General features: G+C 45.0%; 1 protein-coding gene across 1 annotated transcript in view; it reads right to left on the bottom strand.

Moving 5' to 3' along the window:
• Positions 1 to 21,366, bottom strand: part of LOC138498459 (fibrocystin-L-like) — a 1,772,245-nt gene that overhangs the window by 1,564,703 nt on the left and 186,176 nt on the right. The window contains exon 5 of the mRNA XM_069622209.1: positions 3,901 to 4,045. Coding sequence (XP_069478310.1) covers positions 3,901 to 4,045 — 145 coding nt within the window. The remainder of the gene's footprint in view (positions 1 to 3,900; positions 4,046 to 21,366) is intronic.

The following is a 21,366-nucleotide window of genomic DNA, read 5'->3' as shown; positions in this document are numbered from 1 at the left end:
TGCTTGTGTATAAAATGGCTGCCCACAGTGGGCGGTATTGACAGCTCTCTTCACACATTTCTGGGCCACCGTGCTGTTTGAATCGTGCTTTCCCAGCTGCATCTAGGCCCAAATAAACAGCGTTACTTCCTGCTTGGTTTACGCTCCTTTTTTGATTACTTTGGTGTTCCAGTCGTTGCTTGGCTTGGAGGACCCCTGATACAATACCAAGAGTGTCATCCTAAAAGTACTGTCCCTTCTTGTTAGTATGATCTGGGTGGGGAAGCAGTCTAGAGTACAGTGATGTGTGTTAACATTGTCATATGATAAGGAAGGGCTTGCAGTCCCGGATATGGAACTTGATTATCTGGTGGCTCAATCCCATTGTCTTTTGGTTTCCACCATAACCAGACCAAAAACATGTTTAACTCAAGAAAGCGACAGCTGTCCCAGATTCTCTGCAGATCAACAGTATTTCTTGACTTTGGCCTTTGGGGCAAGGAGATTATCATTATTAGTGTATTTACTGAGCACGAACCTAGCTTCGGGAAGCAACAGAGCGCTTTACAATCATAGTGGGATGACCACATTGAGGGAAGCAGAGAAAAAAGGAGCAGGGGAGGGTATGGGAGAGGAATTGGCAGCAAGGGATCTACAAGCAACCGGGGGAAGACAGTGGGGAGCAAATCAGAGTCTCGGGGAGGGTGGGGAGTGCAGGGTGTGTGGAACTAGGTGTCAAGGAAGAGCCATTCATTGAAGGGGAGGGATTGAGTAATTTTCAGAACTGTAGAAGTTATGGGACAAGTCTAATATTTTACATTCCACATGTCATACTGGCAGGATCTTGCCACAGCGGTTTGGCAAGATCCCCATCAACACTCTCCTGCAACAAATTGACATCTTGGTTTGGTAGCCTGTCACGTTTGAGACAATTATTCTGCAAACTATGTTCACAATAGGAGTGGTGTTTTGGAGAACTATGTCCCTTAATATATATACATTTCAAGGGGCACCACCTCTGTAGACATTTACTAATTTCTTTGCCATATGGTAGCATTGTGCTCTGATATTCCAGGCTTGCTCAATCTGCTCAGGTAATTCCCTCCCTTGACCTGATAAACACACAGAATGAAGTGAGGTTGATGTCTATGTTGAATGCAGCAATATTGACATTGATGAATGAGTCATTTGTGCTATCCAGGGCACAGTGGGAGAGTTCATTGGGTGTACTCGTAACGGATGACCAATGGTTCTCCATATGCTAGCAAACTAGGCTATTGGATTCAGTTCCTGGGGGTGAACCAGTGGGAGAGGATCACCTGGATGGGGGGTCTTCGGGGAGTGGGTGTGGGACACCGACGGGTGAGACGCGGTACCCCCTTCACTTTGACACCTTTTCCCCATCCTTCTCCGTAGGATATCTAGAAACTCTACCCACCCCTTTTCCAACACAAACACTTTCTTGCACCGTGACAAACAACGGAGTAACAACAGACATGTCCCAACACAAGGGTCAGGCAGAGACAGGCAATTGCCGATAATTACACACACCTGCTTGCCTATTCCCTTCCCAACAGGGATAAAAGGCAGAGCACAAAAGCACACTTTGAGCAAAACCGAACGCACGAGGAAGCAGCTATTCTGGACCGGCAGTTCAAATGGAAGAGAAAGGCAGTGAGATCTGAAGGGATGACGAGGAGAAAATTGCCCTTACCCTTTTCAACCCAGAACCGTGAAGCCTCCGAAAATGGAAATCCCAAGACCGGGAAGTACAGCGATCGCGTGGTGTGACAGGTGTCAACGGTACACCGGGCCCTCCCGCGCTGATAGCCAAGGCGGGGAGAAGCGTTTGCCACTGTGGTGCCGTCCTTGACTAGCGAGATCCCAACAAGTTCTGCACAGCCGATGAGTCAGAGAAAACTGATAGCTGCAAGCAGCAACAAAGAACTTGTGTATTTGAACTTTAAAGAAACCACAGTAAAAGTCCAGATACAGAGTGGTCTGGCGCCACATGGGTGTTCATTTGAAAGACTCTCACTGGAACTTCTGTTTTGTTGAAACTACAAGAACCAAGAGGCCTTAGAGGAGGCCAACATGAGGTGTCAAAGTGGTCATACGAGAGTCAAGCAAAACCCCCTTGCACAGTCAAGTCTTTTGACCCATTGTTGTGATAAAGCAAACTGTTAATGAAACTGTGTGTAGACTGGCTGGGGGCATTAAGGAAAGCCTGACTAGGGGCTGAGACCCGGTCTTAGGAAAAGGGAAGAACCTAAGGGGTCTAGAGACTGTCTTGAGACTGTGACTATGTGAATCCGACAGAGGGATGCCAAGAGAAAGCTAGGGGAAGTGAACCCCTGCTTTCTGATGAGATTGTGTACATTGTGATGACAAGTATGAACCCGACTGAGAGATGTACACAGTTAATAGTTGTTTAAAAAGACATTCAGACTCTTGAACGTTACATTTTGAATTAAAGGCTGTAGTGAAGCCGAATGTGGGAGGCTAACACTGAGAGAAGGATCGAAGCCCAGCTGATGGGATCCAAAAGTGAAGAGTAATCGCCCAACGTGATGATTTTTATGGTCCATCAGGCCCGCTAAGGCAAGAGACTTTGAGTAAAAGACACTTGGCCACAGAATGTCCTGATATTGTTGAAAGGAACTGTAAACTTGTGCCGGAAAAGCCCAGACGTGTGCTGTGCTCAAGAGACCTTCCTTGTCCAGTGCTAGGGAGACCCCAGCCATAACATCCTGACTTATCATTTTGTGAACACTTCGTTCTTTTCTTGTGAACATTGTCCCACACTGTTTTGTAGCATAGCGCTAAGTTTTTTTTAGTATAGACACATTTTATTTTACTAGACTTGGTCTGTATTATTATATTTGATGGTCGTAGCTTGCTCCCATCTTTGATTTAGGTTTCGATTAGGTGTTTCATCTCCATCATTCATACAGTTTAATAAACACCTTTGAACTGTGATCACTTGTGTCTGTCTTTACTTCAATACCATGCCTTCCTTACAATGGTCCCTTATAACTACAGATTAAAACTGCTGCACTTTACATTTCTCCACCAAGTTTAGCATACCTCGGTTGGTCATGTTAAAATATACCCCAAAGTCTCATGTGCTAGGTGGGGAAAAAGGTAGACAGATGAGGTGGGCTGTATGATTGTTGAGTAGGTAAGAGTGTTTCCCGTGATGGGTTTGCTGACCTATGCCATGGAATTACGTAAGAGCTACAAGAGATTTGTAGGACTATTGCTGCTCCTGTCTAGGTACCGTGGTGATCGCCTGGTACCGGGCTCACCCTGAGAGTACAGGCATGGCTTTGGGATATAGCCTGCTGCTGTGATTCTTAGGACACATAGTGAGATAGTGGTGTCAGACCCAGAGATATATAGACATTATATAAGCGTTTTGATTTGAGGCAGGGTCTTCTCCCTCCTGAGAGTATTCTGCTTTAGTGACTTGCGGTGGTCCATCGGCAGGTGCTCTATAAACTTGGCCTTATTGGTGACTAGGCTTATGTCAGGAATTCAGTTTGAACTACCTTTCCCAGACCGAAGCGGTATACTTCTCTCTTTGGCTACTATGCTGGTTCGTGAGACACATCTACATCTGGATGCAAATTAAAGGAGTCAACATTTCTTTTTACCACTCTATTTGCATTGTTTACTGCCACTTATGTATCGTTAAGGTTTTTGTTTGGTCTGCTAAAAGTTCGTATTTTTGTTGTGTTTATAAATAAAATACCTAACAAACGACCTGAATCCACCTTTAAAGTGGGCTCTTTGAAATTGACAAGAAAAGATAGCAATGGGGCGGAGCTCTTTAAGAAAATGGTAAACATACAAAAACATTGCTTTTTTTACCCACAGGTCATAGTTCTATTTTCTAAAAATGTGCATAGAACATCTTACCTTGAAAGAGCAAGGGAATCCATACCACCACCAATAGTAGTAGTAGTAGTAGTAGTAGTAGTAGTTGCCATAACAGGTGTCACTGTCTGCCAGCTGGACTCCATCCACAGTAACTCTAACAAAAAAGGTTTCCTGAAACATAGGTCTGGAAAAGAGGAAAATGACAATGATAGACAAGTGAACATCTCTTTTACATCAACAACCAAGACATTCCCTTTTTTTGCAGAGCTAACTTTACAGAAAACATTTACAAGGAGCATCCCAAAAATGAGGGAATCACTTTACAAGAAACATTTAGTATTGCTGTGAATCATATTTTCCAGGATGCTTTTAACAGTAATATCTTATTACAGAAACCGAAACATGACAGGTACATTGTTGGGGCAGTGTGGAATTTGGAAACATTGAGGCAATACGTGGGAAGTGAAGAGCAGCTTAACTTGGAGTCCCCACATAGATGCAACCCACATTATTTTATATATCATTATTGACCCCCCCTGCTGGGATCTTATGTCTATGCTTATGGGCTGAGGAGCAACTGGGGGAACTCGAGTTAAGCTGTTCGCCACTTCCCACACCTGACGAATTTCATGGTTTCTTGGTATAAACCAAATTGGATCATCTTAACTCTGTCGTAACCAAGGTTTTTTCCACTGAATTTCAAGGGTTTTGTTATACTATGTCTTCTCCACAGTCCAAATTGCCATGCTGCAAGAAACAGATGCCAATGGCTTTGCCCTAGGGCTGTGGCTCATTTCCCCCTGCCTATACCCGGTCCGCATTGCAAACATTAAGCAAAAAGACTAACCAAATGACTGTGACCGTGGTCAGTGGGCCAGGCCTATAGCTGGGGCACGTATCCCTCACACAATTAAATTATCAAATCTCATCAACTGCCATATATAGTATAAGTGGCAGTCGCTGACCTATAGTTAAGTTGAAACCATTGTACATATACGTTTCTCAAAATTCTATTGTGAATAACCTGTGGTTTGCTGGACAGATTTGGATGATAAAAATGTTTGTCACGCACCCTCCCCATCAAATCAAACAAACCTTTGGGAAACATTCTTTAAAAAATAAAAATGTTATTGAGAAAGCAAAAAATGCTGTTTTTGGCCTACTCCCATTCATTTTCCCATAGAGAAAAAGTGCAGTTTGTGGGAAGCAGTAGTGGAAAAACCTCTGAACAGATTTGGACCAATAAGAACCAACTTGGGCACAAAGCGTTGACTTAATGTCCTTGACCGGTTTCGGGTACATGCAAACAGTATAGTTTTAAAAATATTTGATTGAGGAGGGGGTGCGTCCTGCTCCCAAAGACCTTTATATCTCCCATGGTGGTTTGCAGCAGAGAGACTTTTCAGAAATGAAAAATCGCCATTTATTTTATCGCGAGCGATGCCTGCGATAATACCTGGGGAAGCCAAATACAAAAAGGGATCAAAAAGCTATTTGGAGGAGGAAAAAGGGCCTATAGCTTCAGATTAGAGGTGGGTAGGCGGAAAGAGGACACCATGTGAAGTTGGGTGTGGTCTTGGGAGACAGTTACAGTTAGAACAGTTTGGCTTACCGGGGGAATCTTGTGAGATTCCTGCGGCAAAACCAAAAGACACGCAAGCAATAGGGGGTAATGGGAGAGGATCAGGGAGGGAAAAAGCAATTAATGGGAGTGGGATGACCAAGGGGAAAGAGGCTTACATGGTAAGGGCCTGGGAGGTCAGGGAAGAGTTTTTGATTTTCAAGAGTTATCAGGAGAATACCGGAGGAATCCTGTAAGAATCAGAACTTTGTTATCAGTATCAGGGGAATACCAGGGGAATCTCACGAGAATACAGAGTGAAAGTAAAGATATTTTACACTTGCCATGATGACATCTACTTGGCAGAGGGTAATGGGTCTTTGTGCCAATGGCCATTTCAAAAGGCTATGGCCAGTGGGTCCTAAACAAACGTATTGTTGCAACATGTACAGGGGCCACGGAAGAAGGCCATGGCTAGTCTGCCCCAAAGAAACCAACTGTTGAAAAATGCACAGTGGCAAAAATTCACGACAACCCAATGCTGGAACCCTCGTCCATTATGACAGTGACTACCATAAGCGTGGAATTCCCATGACTAAACAGCACATAAATACTACTTTCATGAACAATCCCACAGGCCAACCTACAGACAATCATTGCAGTCCTTTGCAAGCTTTAAAACAAAACAATAAAAGTAATTTTCAGATTTTATATTTACTCCGTTCTGTCTGTTACGATGGCTATGAACGGGCCAATCCCATTGGCTGAGAAGTTTGCTGTGAGAGAGTTCGACTTATTGGTGCACCATGTACAGTGGCCACAGCTGAAGGCCATGGCTAGTGGGCCCCAAATAAACCTATTGTTCATGGCCACTTGTCATGGTAGAAAGTCATGTCGAGTGGGCCCCACAGAAACCAATTGGTGCAACATGTACAGTGGCCACGGGCGAATATGACTAGTGGGCCCCAAAGCAACCTACTAGTGCAAAATGTTCATTGGCAGAAATAATTCATGACGACCCATTGGTGGACCCTTTGTCGGTTATGACCGTGGCTACCGTAAGCACGGAATTCCCACGGCTACATGGCCCATCTGAAACAAATATAAAAAAACACTACTTTCATGAAAATTCCTACCAGCCAACCCACAGACAACATTTCTAGGCCTTTGCAAGCTTTAAAACAAACAAAAGTGTTTTTCAGCATTTGTCTGTAAACTTTTTTCCACCCGTTACTGCGACTATGGATGGTGTGACTCCAATGGCTAAGGCATCGCCACAAGTAAGCGCAGAGTTTATGGGGCTACACAGCCCATCTGACACAAAGCAACAACAAAAAAACATGCAAAAGACCAACCACAGGCCAACCCTCAGACAAGAATTTCTAGGCCTTTGCAAGCTTTACAAAAAACAAAAATTCGGTTTCATAATTTGTTTAAGTTCGTTCTTTCCATTACAACGGCTAAAAAGCCACACCCACTTGATCAACATGGGAACACGTGCCGCGGCATTGGATTGCCCCCTCTGATTGGTACTCCATCATTCCCGTGGTTATTAATCACACTCCAAGGAAGTGTACATGATTCTTCCATTGCTCTTTAACTTTGGGTACATAGCAGTCTTTTGGCTTACTACTTAACCTTAAAAAGCAGTTCTTCCAGTTCTATTTTTGCCCTCAGTTCCTTAACCTTTCTCCCTTGTCTTTTCTTTATCACTTCTTTTAGTTTTTTTAAAATCTTAAATGCCATTGTCTTTCATTGTCTTTTTTACTTTTTTAATACATTATCCTCCCACTTCCACACCATGCAAAGACAACAAAGCCCACATTCATCACATGAAAACAGCAGTGTTGAAGACGTGCCGAAGGTAACTATTATGGAAGACCGCATCATTGTCAAGGTCCCCACTGCATCACCACCACAGAAGAAGGCAAGGACTACCATGAAGGCTGCGGACAGTTGGAGGTATTTTCTGGTGTCGGAGCATCATTGCTTGAAAGAGGGGGAAGCGGTCTGTTGCACGTTCTGCCATCAACACCAATACAACACCTGATTTGCGTACACTGGGAAGAAGTGTATGAGCCCTACCGGTAGGCCCACTACAAGCAGAAGGTGAAGGCACATTAACAGCAGACAGAACGACAACCATCAAGTGCACCCTCCACTTCCAGCACCACAATTTATGCTCATGTACCGAAATCGCAACCAACAACATCAGCAGCGCCTTCAGCTACAGAAGTCTCACCAGAGTCTAGTCCTACTCCCAGGACCCAAACTGTTTCACTGGTGACAACCGTGAGTGAGCCTAAATGAGAGCATAGTCCTGTTCCTCATATGCCTTAATAGGATGACCATGGGAGGTGCCACCCTGGATGAATGGGCAGTTGGAATTGCAAACCATCAACAAAACTGTCATTCTAGGATTTATTTTCCTTTTTTTTTTAAGTGGCATTATTTTTTACATACCTTTTTTCTTTTTATACAAAAAACATTGAAAACATTACAAAACCAAAACAATATTTATGTGCTTATTTCTTTCCCCCCTTATTAAATGTACCCACCCTAATGTTCTATCCTTCCAAGTTTCCCCTCCACCTACCATCCCCACCCCCAAATGTTTTTTTTATAACAACCACACAGAAATGTATAAAAATAAGAACAAAATAATTCATAAACTGCATAAAAGGATTCGTATAACATATATAATCCCTTTATGCAGTATATGTAATATAAATACTGATTTGTGCCTTCATTCATCTATTACCACAAGGATACAATTTATTTCAATCTGATTAGTGTGTTAATCATAAACAATGTACGCATGTTTGTCTCTTGGACTCTAACACCCAATATAGTCACTAAATCATACATAGACCACCCATAACGCATTCCCCTCCCATCCTCTCACACTATCACCTTTGATATCCACTCAAGTTCTGAATCACTTTCATTTCCTATGTCTTCCATTATAGCCAAGGTAATAATGACGTGGATAAGTCTCGGGATTCCCATGCAAATCCCATGCAAATCGAAAACATTTTTGCTCAAAAAAGGACTCCATACCCCACGCCAAACTGCCTCAGTTTACTTAATTTTCTCTTTCCTCCTCTTCACCACTACCCTAATTTCAATACACTGATTCCTCTCTTCTAAACAAACTTTTTCTCACATTTCATACTCTAATGCCCACAGTGTTACCATGGTAATTGCAAAATAATTGCGGATTTTCATTTCTGAAAGGACTCTGTGCTGCAAAGCACCATGGGAGATATATAAACGATTTTGGGAGCAGGGGGCACATCGTTCTGTCAAATATTTTTAAAACTACTGGATGAATTTTTCCCCAAACCAGTTAATTAGGTCAATGCTTGTTCCCAAGTTGTTTCTTATTTGGTCCATATCCATGCAGAGGTTTTCACACTACGGCTTCCCGGAAATTGCAGTTCTCTATGGTAAAATGAGTCAGAGTGGGACAAAAACAGCGTTTGATTTTCTTAATAACGTTTTCCTTTCTTTACAAATCTTTCCCAAAAGTTCCAGTTTGGAGGGCCCTGTGACAAAGTTGTATTTCGGAAAATGTCATCCAAATCTGTTCAGCAAGTCAAACGTTATCAGCAATAACATTTTGCTAAAAGTCTATGTGCAAATGTTTCCCCTTAACTATAGGGCGGCGACGATTTATAAATATATATTCACTGAAAAAACGTTTTGTTTGAAAACATTTTAGAGGAAAAATACATTGCAACAAAACCTTTCAAATCCAGTGAAAAAACCTTAGGTAAAGAGATGTTATGGTGAAAATGGAACACAACAAAACCCTTTAAATTTGGCAGACAATTCAGACAAAGCCTCCTTAACTACTCGCCCCCTGTTGTGCAGTGTATGATCACAATGACATCAGTGAGGACATCACTAATGACATCACTGATTACATGATATATGACATCACTGATGGCATAACTGATGACATCAGGCATAACATCATATATGACGACCACTAAAAGCACTGATTACATTAATTACATTTTAACTTTTAGGACTATTTTCTTTTGCATAAGATATATATATATATAAGTACATTTTATTATGCTGTAATTTCTTTAAATTTACTCTATGGTCCACAATTTGAAGTACATAGAAAAATTAGTACAAAAAATAATAATATAGTATATAAAGATTCATTCCCTTTGGCAGGTCATCTGTTAGAGTGAAATAAAAAGTCATATTTCATTTACAAAAGAAACACCAGAACTTTTTATAAATATAATTCTGTGTCTAAAAGTAAATCTTCAATTTCTAAGCTTCCTTTCTTTTGTATATATGTGATTATGTAGCATTCATTTTTTAGAATACCCATACTTAGATTTTCAATAATATATCACAATTCATAAGAGCATATACTTTTTTTTACATGCGTTTTTTAACACTTCTCCTTCAGAAAAATAAAGTGTATATACTATTTTTATAATAAGCACAACAGAAAATGTAAATCTGTATATTTAACATTTTCCTAACAATCAGGATTCAACATGTTTCTTTTTTGATCTATTCCTATTACTTTTTTTTACTACTGTATATACATATTATATTATCTTACAAATGTTTAAAGTACATTTGCCACAATCAGGTACATTAAACACAAAATTAAAGGTATTTCTAAAATATTACATATTTATATTTTAAATCTCATCCGTTAATAAATATTACAAATGAATACTCCCCAAATACTCATATCATACATGTGTTACGTCAACTGCTATATGGCATGTTATTATTATTATTATTAAGTATACTGAAATAGCATATGTAACGAGTGACCACAAAATATTTCAACATATATAATGAGTGATCTCATGTCTGATGCCGTCAGCGATGTCATATATGATGTAATTAGTGATGGCATCAGTGATGTAATCTCTGATGTTGTAATAAAAATGCAAGTTCAACGCTGTAAAAAGACACACACTCATCAACTGCGAGAGTAGAACTTTAAAAGGGGGCTGGGACATGAAGTACAACCCAAAATAAAACTAATTTAGATATATAGATGCACAGGTAAGTATAATCAAACTTAGTGGTACGCTGAACCGTGGTAAATAGGCCTTTGCTTTTGCAGAAAACATGTGTTCGCTTTTTATTAATTTGCAAAAAAGCTGTAGCGGCTGGTAAAACATTGCAAGTTCTGCTGGTCATCTCACATGTTTCAATGAAATGTTATTAAGATGTGGGAAATGGGGGTTGGATTGTGACTTCACATATTATAATTGAGGGCGGTCTGGGAATGTTTGTGGACGCAATTATCGAACAAAATGTATGATTTCCTATATGGGTTCAGTGTGCAAACACTAATCAGCTTTGTGTGGGGAGATTATTTCATGTCGTAAGGTTACTAATGCTAATTATTTTCAATAGTATGAAAGTTCTAGATTTAGGGGCATTACTTTGACAGTGACTATTCACGCAGTTCTGTTCCTCGATCTGTTTGAATATAGCTGTCCCAGCTGTGTCTGGAACCTGAATAAATCTGTGTTACTTCCTGCCTGGCTTACATTCCTTTTTTGACTACTTTTGTAATTTTATATTTGGGAGTTCTGAGTTGACCCCCGATACAATGTCATCATTTTGGTCTTATGCTGCGCAACAGGGGGAGAGTAATTAAGGTGGCTTTGTCTGAATTGTCTGCCAAATTTCAATGGTTTTGTTGCATTACATTTTCACCTAAACATCTCTTTATCTAAGGTTTTTCTCTGAATTTCAAAGGTTATGTTGCAATGTATATTAAACAAACTTTGAATTCTTAATTTCTATACTATCACAATACACACGGTCACGCACTTTCTATTAGATGTGATTTAAAAAAAACTTAATTTTCAAAAGAATGTGTTCATGGAATGGTATTACAGTAAGAATTGTAAATTTAAATGTGTACATTTACTATTTTCATAACACTTGCAATAAAATATGTTTCTACTTCTATCTATTCTTATTTTTATTTTTACTAGTACATGTACTATGTTTGAAATACCTGAAATAGATTTGCCTGAATCAGGTACTTTCCCTACAATTAAGTATTGTAAATGCTTAGCAATACATGAAATTTAAATCATTTGTATAATGTTATTTTTATTTAACATTTTATAAGTTGATAAGTACTACAAATGAATGCTGCACACAATCATGCTTCTGTGCCAGTGTAATGTTCCATGTTATGTTATTAAGTGTAATAAAATAAAATATTTATCAAAATAAGTTAACAAAGATATTCTAACTTATATAATCAATAATGTTATATATGATGTAATTATCGATCTCATCAGTGATGTTTGGTATGATGTCATTATTAATGTCATCTGTGCTGCCATTAGTGATGTCATGTGTGATGTAATTAGTGATGTCACCAGTGATGTCATCTGTAATGTCATCATTTTGATCATATGCTGCGCAACAGGGGGTGTATATTTAAGGTGCAGTTGCTTAAAATGTGAGTGCTGAATTTCAGGGGTTTTGTTGAGTTAAATCTGATCATGTTAACTCTCTCTAAACTAATGTTCTTTCACTGAATTTCAAGGGTTTTGATATACTATAGTTTCTATGGCCACTGCACATGTTGCACCAGTAGGTTCCCTTGGGCCCACTAGCAGTGGCCTTTGGTTGTGGCCTCTTTACATGTTGCACCAATAGGTTTCTTTGGGGGCCAGTAGCCATGGTCTTTGTCTGTGGCCACTATACATATTGCACCAATAGGTTTTTTTTGGGGCCAACTAGACATGGTCATATGTTGCACCAATGGGTTTTTCTGGGACCCACTAGCCTCAGCCTTTTGCCATGGGCAGTTGCACAAAGACCCATTATCCCCTCCCTAGTAGATGTGATCTCTGTAGGTGTAAAAATTTCCTTTTTTCACTCTCTCCCGATTCCCACAGGGATTTCCCCCCCCATGCCTGCAGTATTCCCCGGGTATTCTGATAACACTCAAAAATCAAAACTCTTCCCAGTCCTTACAGGTACTCACCAAATGCCCCCTCCTCTTTCCATTGTCCCTCCAGTACTGTCAGTTTCTTTTTCCCTCCCTGGCTCTCTCCCATTATCCTCTTTCCCTGTTTGGTTCGTGGGACGCATTTTCTTTTCCAAGTGCGTCCTGCGTTTTTGCTGCAAGAACCTCGCGAGATTTCCCAGTATTCTCCCGATAATCCAAAAACGTTCTCTCCAGACCACACTCAACTTTCCAATTTCACATGGTATCCTCTTTCCCCCAACCCCACCTCTAACCTGTACCTAATCCGTCCTGTAATTCAAAAAATATACAACAAGGCTATATAATAGCCTGGCAAAATGTGTCGTGGGTTGATTAAGCTATGTATAAAGTAGTACTGCCCTCTAAGAGAAAGACAATTTCCTGGAGAAAAAGGTTTGCATTTTGTCTAATTTGCATACCCACAATGCATTGCTGATGTGGCTTGGAACTGGAGACGAACTTCCAGCGATGGCTACTAAGTGGCATTGTGGAATGTGTGAGTGACTTGACTCAAGTGGACTATATAACTATGTATATGTACATATGATATGATATAATAGTTTATTTATATAGTGCCTATACACAATGTGTTTCAAAGCGCTTCAAGGCAAGGGAGGGAACAAGGTAAAATACAATTACATTCTTACAGGCCATGAGCAGTAAGGATGTGAAATTAACTATCGTACTTGGCCTGACGACATTTCAGATAGTGCAAGAGCTAAAACATAGATAAGGAGGGGAGAGTGGGAAGGAAACGGAAACAGACAGGTGACTACCATACTAGGCCTGAACCAAAGGTGAGGAAGAGGTGTGCAGAAAGGGATGGGAGGAACAAAACAAGCGACTATCGTACTAGGCCTGATGACATTTCAGATAGTGCTGGAGGGGGAATGGGGGGAGGGGTCACACCTCTGTGGATTCATGTGTTTCATGCTCTGCAGAAGTGACCCTATATTTATGGTCAAGTTATCTTTCCCATCCAAAAAGCAGTTTTTGGGTCGCTTATAAATTTGGTGCCGTTCAACGAATAAGCACAAAACTGTGAAGTTGTAGGGGTGTGCTAATTTTTTCAAAATCCTGATAGAATAGAAAGTTTTGCTTGCGGCTAAAGCCTGTACCGCTGCACGGATAGGCTAAACCACTGGTAACCCACAAAGTGTTTGGGGAGACAACCTACAGATGTGGCCCTAGGGCGTCGAAGCCACCAAGGAAAACAGGGAACCCATGCATTTCCGAAAAAGAGGACCCCCGTGGGAAACCACAGAGGTGTGACTTGCGCGAATCTCCCCAGAATGTATTACCCACAACCCCTGGCAAAATCTGAAATGTGGAGAAAAATAATCACAATTTTCAGATATTTTACTCTGCCCACCCACCGAAACACGCCGCCAACACCACATGTCCTACCTTCCCGCGTTTCCTCAGTGTCCCAACGAAAACGGTACCTCACATGTGTGGGTGCACCTACCTTGACGCAAAGGGAAAAGGCTCCTTAGGCAGAGCAGATTTTGAGAAATGTTGCTCTTGTGGACAACCTACACATTTGGGCCTAGGGTGTCGAAGCCACCAAGAAAAACAGGGAACCCCATGCGTTTCCAAAAAGAGGACACCTGTGGGAATCCACAGAGGTGTAACTTGCACAAATCGCCCCAGAATGTATTACCCACAACCCACGGCAAAGTCCGAAATGTGGCAAAAAAAAATCACAATTTTCGTACATTTCTCTTTGCCCACTGACTGAAACACGCCACCAATACCACATGTCCTACCATCCCGCGTTTCCACAGGTGTCCCGACGAAAACGTTACCTCTCATGTGTGGGTGCACGTACCTGGGCGCAAAGGGAAAAAGCTTAACCACTGGTAACCACCAAAGGGTTTGGGGAGACAACGTACAGATTTGGCCCTAGGGTGTCAAAGCCACAAGGAAAACAGGGAACCCAATGCATTTCCGAAAAGAAGACACCTGTGGGAATCCACAGAGGTTGACTTGCGCAAATCGTCCCAGAATTTATTACCCACAACCCCCGGCAAAGTCTGAAATGTGGCGAAAAAATCACAGTTTTCAGACATTTCACTCTGCCCACCCACCAAAACACGCTGCCAACACCACATGTCCTACCTTCCTGCGTTCCCACAGGTGTACAGTTAGTTTCTTGGGTCCTTTGGTCAATTAATTTCATTTCGGCTAGAATCTCCTGCAGCTGCGCCTGGACTTCCATGTCTGTTTTGTTACACGTCGAGCGCCTTGGGAGGTTACTTGATTTGTCTTGATTGGCGTATTCCTTCTGTTCTGCGATATGTGCCACCTGTTGCATGCCCTTCCGCGCTTCTTTTTCCGGGGTGTCCAGTTCGAGGGGGGGTGCTCTTGGTGGTACCTTCGAGTGCTTGCAGTTCTGCTTGTACCCGCCTGATTTGGGGAGGTTCCCGGGGGGGGGGGCCTCCCCTGGTGTAGGTCCCTGGGCTTTCCCCTTATGCGTCTCCTTTGGTCTGTTGTCTGCTTTTAAGTTCTCACCCCTTCTAAGGCGTTGTGCTTATGGGTGGTATTGTTCGCCTGATCCTTGTGAGCGATGTGAGCTCCCTTCTCCGGATGTTGTCCGTATATTGATCAGGCGGGGCTGGGAGGTGCCACCGTGCTAGCCCTGAAATGTTTCTATCTGGTGCTGTCTGTGTGTCTTTGCGAGTATTTGGCCTCTCGGTGTTGTGACACCGGTAGGGTTTGAGGGTCAGCGAGGGCGGCACACCGGTGGTGTCAGAGGTCGTGGTCCCGGGTCCCTGTAGCGTATGGACCGTCTTTTGTGTGGGTCTGAGGGTGACGGTGCAGTCTTCGCTGTCGCCTGTTTGTTTGTATGGGTGCCCCCGCGGGGTGCCTGCGGCGACTGGTGGAGGGGGGGTGGTGCAGGCTGCAAGTCCCTCCGGCGTCGACACAATCTCTGCTACTTGTCTGTTTGCCTTGCCTGTGGCCCGAGCAAGGGGGTTAGGGCTGGCCAGGATTTGACCACGGGTTGGTATAGGCGCTGTGTTCTCCAGCGGGCGGCTGCTGATGCCTGGTGTGGATGTTCCTGGTTTTCCCCACCTGCGTGCACCTTCTTTATATGCAGGGGGATGTTTGCTGGGTCTAAGGCCCCCTGATATCACTGCTGTTGATTCATGTCCATTTGCCCCATCTGTGGTCCAGGTGGGGGGCCAAGGCACAGGCATTTTTTTTTTTTAATCGGGGGTTGGTGGAGGGACTGTACTCATAGGCGGTCGGCTGCGAGTATGGGGTGTCGGAGTTTCCTCGCCCTCCGGTTCCGGGGGTTGCAGGCATATGGGGCGGGTTCCCGCTGATGACGTCTAGCTGCTTTATACACGGGGGGTTGCAGGCCATGTTTCCCCTCTGTTGTGTGGCTGCTGCTATGCGCCTGTGTGTGCCATCTGAGGGGATGGCCAGGTCCTAATTCAGGGTTGATGAGGGGCCTGTGTAGCCTGCCGATTGTCGCTTTCTCCTCCTATGGGCTGCAGGCGGATGAGGCGTGCGGCTGATTCTGCTGCAGCGGGCCTTTTCATGTGCTGGGTACAGGCTTCAGGTTCGGCTGTGTGCGTGCAGCTGGTGGGGTCCGGCGGGCCGCCGCACAGCGTGTTCCTAGTAGCATGTCCATGAGTGTGAGCGGGTCGTGGGCCGTGCTGTCGGTTCCCCCCGCTGCGCTGTGGACTTACTTCGCGTTGGGCTCCAGAGGCAGCCTCAGGGTGTCGGGTGGGTGGTGCCGTCTGTGATAGACTGCCGCCAGTTTAGGTTCCTTGGGAGGTGCAGAGTGCCGGGCCAGCTATTGAAGTGCGGCCCTCGCACACACCACAGGCGGGGTCCCCCGCCACCGGCCTCCCCGCTCATGGGGTTGTTGATGTTTGCAGTTTGGGTGCTCCAAACTGGGGCAGATGAGTCTCCAGTTTGGTGTGACGTGCTGTGTCATGTCTGTGGCAGAGGTTTTCTGTCGGCCATAAGAAGGGCAGCTCCCTTTCGGTCCTCAGCTCTCGGTCTGTACTTTTTGCACCTTTTTCCGCTGAGGCCGGACCGGGTTCAGTAGCGGTCTGCAACTCAGCAGCTTGTTTCTCCGTCCCTGCTGCACCAATCGGTTCAGGATTTTCTATGATTGCGATCATGCGGTTCAGCTAGGCATTTCTCTCTTCTTTACGCGATTATGTGCGGTTCAACGGGGCAGAGAGCCGTGATGTTTGTCGCCACCCGCGAGAGCTTCCTCAGGTGGCTGCCATCTTGTTCGGGCTCTCCAGCGCCCCCCGTTTGAAAAGTAACTTTGAATCTGCATACAAGCAGCAATCTGATATTGCCAATACTGACATTGTGCAGTGTGTGAAGTAGAAAATGAAGGACATGCCTGATAAAGGCCCTCTTATGCGGCAGAAGTTACTGTGCTGCCGAGCAAAATCAGACACAAAATTGAACACAAAATTGGATGCACGTGAGGCGGACCTGAAAGCGGCTCCGACAGAGGAGCAGGGGGCCACGGTGTTGATTGTGGAGAGGAGCGCGAGACTCCATTGGTGCTCCAGATGGCGTCTCCCGCTTCCTCACCCGCTCCCACCGCCCCGCCATCGGTTTGGGCTGTTTCAGCAGCAGCAGTCTGCCCTCTGTCCCCCGCCAAAGAAGCAGTAGACGCAGTGGCCCCACTGGAAAGAAAAGAGCCAAGAATATTAAACATGCTAACTCATGGTTCACCCAAGAACTTCTAGATATAAGATCCGCCAAACGGGTAGCACTGAAGGAATGGCAATCAAGTCCCTCCGTGTCTACACGAGATACCTAACTGGCAGTTGCTAAACAATACAAAAAGGCTATCTCTACAACTAACGCATCTACTTACAACCTTCCAGTCCAAAGACGTGTTTGCTATCTTTAATTTAATTTATCTGGTCATCCCTGCCACCACTACACAACCAACAGAGAAAGATGAAAAATGGGGACATAACATTCATCATGCCATGCTAGACAAAATCAAAACACTTAAGGAAAAAATCAGGACACAATTCAACAACCTGCCCACCCCAATTCAACAGTCACGCCACCCCAATCAAAGCCCTTTGCCACCGGGCCAGCCTTATTTGGTTCACATGGCACAAACAAACCAAAACCCTTTGCCTTTAGGGAAGTAACTATACCTGAAGTCTTACTGATTATGAAGCATATTAAACCATTGCTCTGTAAGGGTGACATCAGCCCAGCCAGCTTAGTTAAAGACTGTGCGGCAGCACTGGCCCCTTTCATGACTGCCTTTATAAATGCCTCCTTTGCTTCGGGTATCGTCCCACCTTCCCTCGAGGAAGCCTGGGTTCGGCCGCTGCTAAAGAAACCTACCCATGACCCAGACTCCCCCAACAACTACCGACCAATCACTACCGTTGCGTTCTTGTTGAAAATTCTAGACAAGGCTGCGTATCTGCAGATCCAGTGCTACCTGGAAGCACACAATATTCTTGGTAAAAGACAATCTGGCTTTTCTCCTCGTCACGGCACAGAGTCTGCTACTTGATTCTATGGACAAGGGTAAGTCCTCGCTCCTCCTACTCCTCGATCTCTCGGCTGCCTTTGACCTGGTCGACCACAGGATCCTGTGTAAACACCTTCCGGATACTGCACATTTTTCCCAAGAAGCCACTACCTGGATTACGTCTTTCTTGGAGGGTATAGTCTGTGCAACCCCATGAATATGCACCATTAGGACCATGCTTATTATTCATGCATTGGTTCGCAAGGTGGCGGTTTGTGGAATTCCCATAGCCAAACATGTTCTTGTATGGGATAACGGTACTTGTGGAGGTGGTGCCTCACATTGGCAAGGGTTGTTGGCGTGTGCCCACTGACTTCATTTTTATCCCATTGTGTCCCCTGAGTTGGCGTCAGGCACCATACTATCCTTGGACTTGCAGGGTCTGACAGTGTCTGCTAAAAGAATTGTGGTGATTGGAAGTGACCAACTTAGGTGCGAGTGGTGCACTGTACTTTGTATTGACCCCAGGATACCCCTAAGAGAGGTCACTGACAGATTTATTTGAGGACAGGCCTGATGATGGAGAGATAGTACTGGCAATTTGCATACCCAGTGAGATTATGGTACAGTACACGAAAGATGCAAACCCTGGCCTTCCCATCGTAAAAACCTATGTCAGCGCTTCTTGCAGTGAGGTCTTCACTGATATCTTCTTATCTGTCCCCTCTCCAGATCTATGGACCCATCATCTCATCTCTACTCTATCCTTTCACATCCTCTCCCATTAACGGCAGTACCAAGTGGGAAGTCCTCTTGGCCGGCTTCTTATCTTCACATTGAATCGTTAATGTCTACCACACAGGCACTATCTTGGTTCAGGGTCCTCAACCCAACCTCCTCCTCTTTGACCAGATCCTGCCGTCTCTCATTAACTTCCTTCCTTCTCCTGCCTCTCTTCCCACTACTCTCTCCACCCCTCCTCCTCCTACTAGTGTACCACGCACCTGTACCCCTCCTCAGAAAACTTTCAAAGGCAGAGATCTCCTTCATCTGGTGAAGATTAACGCTCGCTCAGCCAACAAACACTCTGTTTACATCTGCTTCCTTCTTGAAGACATTGGGCCTCATTACGAGGTTGACGGTAACCCGTCCGTGCAACCAGCGGGTTGCCGCCAACCCCGTCACACTGAATCTGGCACCTCACATCCCGGTGCCACTGGCACATTACAAGTCCCGGTAGTGTGGGAAGTCAGGCGCCAGATTTTGTAAATCCCCATTCCCATACTCTATGGGAGTGGGGAGATGGAAGCACCAGCACTGTTGCTAACTGTGCCGGTGCTTCTGTGATGAATCTGCCTACCAGGGCCACTGTGCCCGGCAGGGTCAGACTTACCGGGCGCAGCAGCCCCGCCAGGCAGACTCAGTGTGGCAGTCTGGCAAAAAGGTGCCAGTAAGATTACTGGCACCCTTGTTTGCGGACCGCCACACTCGTAATGAGGCCCATTGACCTCGACATTCTCGCTTTCACCGAGACATTGGGACTCATTACAAGTGAGGCAGTAAGGGGTTAATGCCGCTGGTAAAGGTGCCGGTGCCGTTAACCCCGTACCGCCTTATTACAAGGTTCCTTCGCGGGCCCCACTCTGGATGTCTGGTCAGACCAGACGTCCTTTGCGGGTCCCGCGAGGGGACCAGAATGCTAACAACGGGCCCGTTGTTAGCATGCTCCCCATTCCCATTGAGCCCTATGTGGGCTCAAATGGGAATGGGGATGGTCCGGGTTCCCTGAATGGAGAAATACCAGGCCCTCCAAAGTCAGAATGGCCCAGTATTTCTCCATTCAGGGACCACAGACCCAGACCCGAGTTTGGAGGCAGCCATCCCCTTATTAAGGGCATTTCTGCCTCCAAACCCGTAATGAGGCCGATTGTTCAATGCCAGCTCAGTCTCTGCTTTTGACTCCCTCCTCTCTGATGGCTTCAAGATCATTTCCAGGCTTCAACCTCGCTGTGCTGGTGGTGGGGTTGCCTTAATCTTCCCTGAGTGGGTTCCTTCCTCCATCTTGCCCACCCAGCTCTACTCTTCCTTTGAGAGCCTGGTTTACAAACTGGTCATCTCACCCTCCTCCATCCTGACCATTGCCACCATTTGCCAGCCTCCAGGCTCTACCACAAATTTCCTCTCTGATTGGGCTGATTTCTGTGCTTCCTTACTTCCATCCACCTCCTATCTCCTCCTCTTGGGGGATTTCAACATCCAATTGGACTCACAGCATCTACTCTTTTCATTGACCTCTGCACCTCTCTATCCCTCTCCGTTCTCCCTTCTGGTCCAACCCACTCGGCTGGACACACTCTGGACGCCCCCCATTCACTCTGACCTCTGTCTCTCCTCCCCACTAGTCACCCATCTCTCTTGGTCAGACCATTCTCTCCTCTCCTCCCACCTGGGTCCCTTTGGCCCTCTGACCGCACCCACAATAGCCCTGCCAACTTCATTCCCTAACATCAGACTGATGAAATGAGTATCAGCTGCTGCCTTTGCTTCCACCTTCATCCCACCTTACCCCCTACCATACACTCTACCACCACCGACTCTGCTCTCAGCAACCTCTGCGTTTACATCACCAATACTAACCAATACTCTTGACATTTTTGCCCCAGTCATGAGGATCCACTTGAAACCTGCCTCCAAGCGTAACACCTGATAAGACTCCGTACCTGCGGCCCTAAAAAGGCAATGCAGCGTGGCCAAACGTAAGTGGCAAACCTCAGGTGCATCCTCTGACAAACTGGCCTGCCGCCTGCTCCAAAGGCAATACAAACTCTCCATGGTGCAAAGACAAAAAACCACATACAGGCGTAGATATCCACTGCATCCAACAACATGGCTGAACTTTTTGAGATCTGCAGGGAACTAGCCAACCCATCTGCAGTCTCCTTCTCCCATTTCCCTGTCCAGGCTCTCTGCAATGCTCTGGTCACTCACTTCTCCACCAAAACTCAGGACATCCTGAACACCCTTGCTACTCACCCTCCCAACCCTTCCCATACCCCCTTGCCTCCCTTGGCCCCTCACCCTGCTTCTTCCCCCCTCTTCTCCTTCTCCCCTTTCACACCTGAAGAAGTTACCAGAGTTGTCTGCTCCATGAAAGTCTCTTCTAAAAAGGTTTGCCCTTGCTCATCGAGAACCACAAGAACAACATTGGCTCGATTGTCCCCACAATCGCTGATTTATGGGACCACTCTTTTTGCCACTGGATCTTTCTCCTCCTCCCTCAAGCACTCCCTTGTGCACCCCCTGCTGAAAATACCTTCAGCATACCCTACATGTCCAGCCAACTACCGCCCTATTTCCACCACCCCCTTCCTGCCTGAGGAAACTGCTGCTGAAGCTGGCCTTGCCCCAACTCAAATAGCTCACTGAACTTGTTGGTGTTACGCTCACCTG

The sequence above is a fragment of the Ambystoma mexicanum genome, chromosome 5q, assembly GCF_040938575.1.
Source record: "Ambystoma mexicanum isolate Mex_15411 chromosome 5q, UKY_AmexF1_1, whole genome shotgun sequence".
In the NCBI taxonomy this organism is placed as follows: Eukaryota; Metazoa; Chordata; class Amphibia; order Caudata; family Ambystomatidae; genus Ambystoma; species Ambystoma mexicanum.
This window is presented reverse-complemented; position numbering and strand designations above follow the sequence as displayed.